Consider the following 4,897-nt stretch of genomic DNA (forward strand, 5'->3'; position numbering starts at 1 on the left):
CTGCGAGCAGGCTCGAGGGGTAGTATGGCCTACTCCTGCTCCCATTTCTTATGTTCTTATTTAACCCTCCTTTCCCCAGTTTATTTTTCTAGACAGTGACTGGCCTGCTGTGTGCTTCCAACAATTTTTTTCCTGTATTTCTAAGAGATGTATCCTCTCTAAAGGCTCTTCCAACCGAATGCAGGGTGAATATGAATTATGCCAAGCATTGAACAAAGTTGCAGTTTTCAAGAGGATCTTTATTATTGTGGGAGCGAGAGAGAGAGCCCGTGTCGTGTTGGATGAAGACAGATAGAGCCGATGTTCTTAATTCATTAAGAGTTCGATGTAAAATGGCTTGGGCAGGGCAGCGCTCCGCGGTAGCGGGCAGTCATTGTCAGAAAGCGTGTATATAGCAGCCTTTCCACAGTCTGACTCAAAGACAAGCAGACTCAACCAGCCTTCTGAAGATGTTTCATGGTAAGAGGCGTACAAATGAAAATACTTTACAACTTGAATCTTTGCTCACATCTGAGGTTGAAAATGATCTTAACTACAAACACTGTCTGGAAGAAGTGTCTCCAGGGTCTGAGTGGATAAATAGGTCGGGTATATAGTGCTGCAGCCACTGTGTCCAAGGGTATCTCCGCTGCGATTGCTTACCACCTAGCTGGCTAAAACTTAACCGAAGGGTCCGAGGTTCAGAGTTGCCTGGCCCAGCCCTCAGCGCTGCCTGGAGAAGAGGTTCCTGAAGGCGTTGTTATAGTTCTTGTTGAAGGCGGTGTAGATAAGCGGGTTGAAGAAGGAGTTGGAGTAGCCAAGCCAGAGGAAGATGCTCTTCCAGACCGGGGGGATGTCACAGGAGCACAGCGGGTTGATGAGCTCGGTGATGAAGAAGGGGATCCAGCACAGCACGAACACCCCGATCAGGATGCCCACCATCAGCGCCGCCTTCTTCTCCTTCTGCTCCCGCCAAGTGTCGCCGTCCGTCTGGAAGGTGACGGTGGCATGGCGGACCGTGAAGACCATCTCGGGTTGGTGGGACGCCTCCTTCACCTGGCGGGAGAAGACGCAAGGGCTGTAAAGCAGAACCTCTCCAACATCGCTCCAGCTTTAGTATCACCTCTAACACAGTGTATCACTGAAACCTTCTTTCACTAAATATGCTGAGATTATTCCAACTGAAAATAAGTTTAGACAATGAATGACTTCCCCATCTCCATGGGTGTTTGCTCTCTCTCTCCGATAGGTTGCTCTCTCTATCTTTCTCGCTTTCATTCTTGTCTCCTGTTTTCCCTCTATTATTTCTCTCTTCCCCTGTGGTTTATCTTTCTCCAGTCCTCTGTGGTCTCTCTCCATCTTTACCCGCCCCTCACACATCCTTTCTCCCTCTCTCTTTCTCCTATGGTTTTTATCGTTTTCTATCTCTCTCTTTCATTCTTGTCTCCTGTTTTCCCTCTATTATTTCTCTCTTCCCCTGTGATTTATCTTTCCCCAGTCCTCTGTGGTCTCTCTCCCATCTCTCCCCCACCCAAAAAAAACCCATATGTTTCTCTCTCGCTCTTTTCCTCCCTCTTGCCAGTTAATCTGCTTTTACTGATGGTGATTGAGGGATAAATATTGGCCAGGGCACTGCGCATGACTCCCCTGCTCTTCTTTGAAACGCTGCTTTAGAACATAAAGTGCAAGACAAACGTAGACAGAGATACCGGAGGGAATGGACGAGACAGAGATAGCGGGCAACGACAGAGTCAAAACCATGCAGGGAAAGAGACAGAAACACTAAGGAGAGAGGAAAAAGCAGGGAAAGAGACAATACGGGAGAAATTGTTTATTCCCTCCTCGCCCTCCCTCCCTTCCACGATTTTCCTCTCTTTCTTTATCGTTTCCCTGCGGTTTCTGTTCTCTCTCGCCCTGAAGTTGAATGTTCAGCCATGAACTCATTGAATGGCGGTGCAGGCTAGAAGGGCCGAATGGCCTACTCCTGCACCTATTTTCTATGTTTCTATGTTTCCCTCCACCTGTCCCTTTCACCCCCTGTGCTTTCTTTCTCTGTGGCCTCTCACTCTATTGTTCTCTCTTTCTTCCCCTGTGGTTTATTCTCTCTACGTCCCGATTGTCTCTCACTCTCTGTATGGGTATTCCACCCCCCCCCCCACTCTTATTTATCTCTTTCCCTGTGCCTTTCTCCCCTGTCACTTTTTATCCCTGATTTCCCCCATTCTCTGTCCTTTTCTCGCTCTCTCTATTTCTCTGTGGTCCCACCCTCTCCCTGTGATGTTGCTGTCTCTATCTCCCAATGGAATTTCATACCGTTATTCCTTTCCCTGTGGGTTTGCTCTCGTTCCATATGGTTTCTCTCTCCTGCATTGCTACTCCGTCGCTCCCTTTCCCCATGGTCTTTCTCTCGTATTGTCTTTTCCCCTGCTTTTTCCTCTCTCCTTATTGTTTTTGTTTCTTTCCCTGCATGGTTTTCACTCTGTCGTTGCCCGCTACCTCTGTTTCGTCCATTCTGTCCGGTATCTCTATCTACTTTTGTCTTGCACTTTATGTTCTAAAACAGCGTTTCAAAGAGCAGGGGAGTTATGCGCAGTGCCCAGGCTAATATTTATCCTTCAATCACCATCAGTAAAAGCAGATTATCTGGTCCTTATCACGTTGCTGTTTGTGGGAGCTTGCTGTGCACAAATTGGCTGCCGCGTTTCCTGCATTACAACAGTGACTCCACTTCAAAAGTACTTCGTTGGCTGCAAAGCGCTTTGGGAAATCCTGAGGACATGAAAGGCGCTATATAACTGCAAATCCTTCTTTCCATTTCTCGCTCTATCTCCACTTGTTGTTTCTCTCTTTCCCTGTGTTATAGCTCTTCTGTATTGTCTCTCTTCCTCACTCTCCATTTCTCATCAGTATTGTCTCTCTCTCATTCTCTATTTCTCATCAGTATTCTCTCTCTCTCTATTTTTCATCAATATTGTTTCTCTCTCTATATTTCTCATCAGTATTCTCTCTCTCTCTCATCAGTATTGTCACTCCCTCTCTCTATTTCTCTTCAGTATTGTCTCTCTCTTTCTCTCTTTCTCAACAGTATTGTTTCTCTCGCTCTCTCTCTATTTCTCATCAGTATTCTCTCTCTCTCTCATCAGTATTGTCTCTCTCGCTTTCTCTCTATTTCTTATCAGTATTGTCACTCTCGCTCTCTATTTCTCATCAGTATTGCCTCTCTCTATTTTTCATCATTCTTGCTCTCTCAATCACTATAAAAGGTATCATGTCACGTGTTGAGAGATAGCTTTAAAGATCAGTTCTGTACCTCTACCACTTCGGGCATTGGTGTAATCGTGTTGGTCCTGCGGGAACCGATTCGGAACTTGGCAGCTTTGTAAATTTTCCAGTACACAAAAAGGACCACGCAGAGCGGGAGGTAGAAGGCTCCGAAGGTGGAGAAGATGGTGTAGGACGGCTCCTGGATGACTTGGCACTGCTCCTCCTGCTCGGAGTAGGTCTGGCCCCAGCCGAAGAGGGGCGAGAGGGAGATGACGGCCGACAGCGCCCAGGTCAGGACGATCATGATATTGGAGATCTTCTTCCTGGTTTTCAGGGTGTACTCCAAGTGTCTGGTGATGGACCAGTAGCGGTCCAGGGCGATGGCCGTGACGTTCCAGATGCTGGCCGTGCAGCAGAGCACATCGAAGGAGATCCAGACCTGGCACAGCGCCTTCCCCAGCCTCCAGCGCCTGCCGTTGAGTTCGCGGACCAGGCTGAGCGGCATGACCAGGGCGGCTACCATCACATCCGACATGGCCATGGAGGCGACCAGGTTGTGAGGCACGCGATGGAAAGTCCTGACCCGCAAGATGGTGATCAGAACCAAGACGTTCCACAGAAAGGTGGCCAGCACCAGGATCGCCAGTAAAGTCAAGATGAGAATGCTGAAAATGGAAACGCGTCTGGGCTCCAACTCGCCCGGTCCCCCGCTTTGGTTGTTCCACGGCGTGGTGTTGGTAAAGTCCATGGTGTTCAACGTGTGGGGAGGGGGGCAATGCCAGAGCAGTGGAGATTGTCGCAGACGGGGCAAGGAGTTGGGATTGATGAAGCTCACTCCGGAGTGTGCCCAAGATGTAGCAAATTTTACCTCTTCCAGGTGGCGCTCAGTCGCACGCCAGGTGCGAGCTCAGCTTCTGCCCATCCGACACTTGTGCACTTGCAGAATTCATTGGGATTTTTTTTTTGCGAAATAAATTCAGCCGGCCCCCCCCTCCACGTTCCAACCTAGTTCAAAATACGAAATGTGCATTATTGACATGCGAGGTTTGACAATGTACCGTTTCGCTTCCAATCCGGACAAGTGGAGACATGGACTGGTAATTAACACTGCACTGGGAAATGGAATTGCAAAAGATGCACTCAAACATTTTAATATATATAATATATATATATTATTTGTTGTCTGATTTTTAAACAAAACTGTGCCAATATCAATGACACTCACAAGGAAATGTTTTCAGTAACAAAACTGTGCTAATATTAGTGACACCCAAAACAGGGAAAATGTATTCTATAACAAAACTGTGCTAATATTAATGACACCCACAAGAGGGAAATGCATTACATCGACACAAAGAACGCGGGCTGAAATTACCTTGCCTTGCTCCAGTTGTTGGGACTCTCACTATGAATCACATTTCACTCTCTGCACTTCTCCAACACTCCGCGTCTTCTGCCGCCGCTCAGAGGGGGCTCGGGAATAAGGTGCAAGAACAGAAAGAGCCGATCATCATTTATGTTTTTTAAAGGAGGAGTAACATTTGCGTCAAAGAACTGGCAACCAGCTGACCGTACAGTCCCACATCCCACCTCCCTCCCTCCTCAGCACCGACAAGTCCGGGTGGCCCCGCAGGTCAGAGCCGAGCGCTGAGCC

The 4,897-nt window shown here is 47.9% G+C and overlaps 1 protein-coding gene across 1 annotated transcript; it reads right to left on the minus strand.

Annotated features, from left to right (window-relative positions):
* Window positions 1–326: 326 nt before the first annotated feature.
* htr5ab (5-hydroxytryptamine (serotonin) receptor 5A, genome duplicate b) lies at window positions 327–3,991 on the minus strand. The gene is made up of 2 exons (XM_070880250.1): window positions 3,290–3,991; window positions 327–1,035 (listed from the first exon to the last, which is right to left on the minus strand). The coding sequence occupies exons 1-2, from the start codon at window positions 3,989–3,991 to the stop codon at window positions 703–705; spliced, it is 1,035 nt and encodes a 344-aa protein (XP_070736351.1). The 3' UTR covers window positions 327–702.
* Between the last annotated feature and the right edge of the window lie 906 nt (window positions 3,992–4,897).

Source organism: Pristiophorus japonicus, chromosome 5 (genome assembly GCF_044704955.1).
Source record: "Pristiophorus japonicus isolate sPriJap1 chromosome 5, sPriJap1.hap1, whole genome shotgun sequence".
Taxonomy (NCBI): domain Eukaryota; kingdom Metazoa; phylum Chordata; class Chondrichthyes; family Pristiophoridae; genus Pristiophorus; species Pristiophorus japonicus.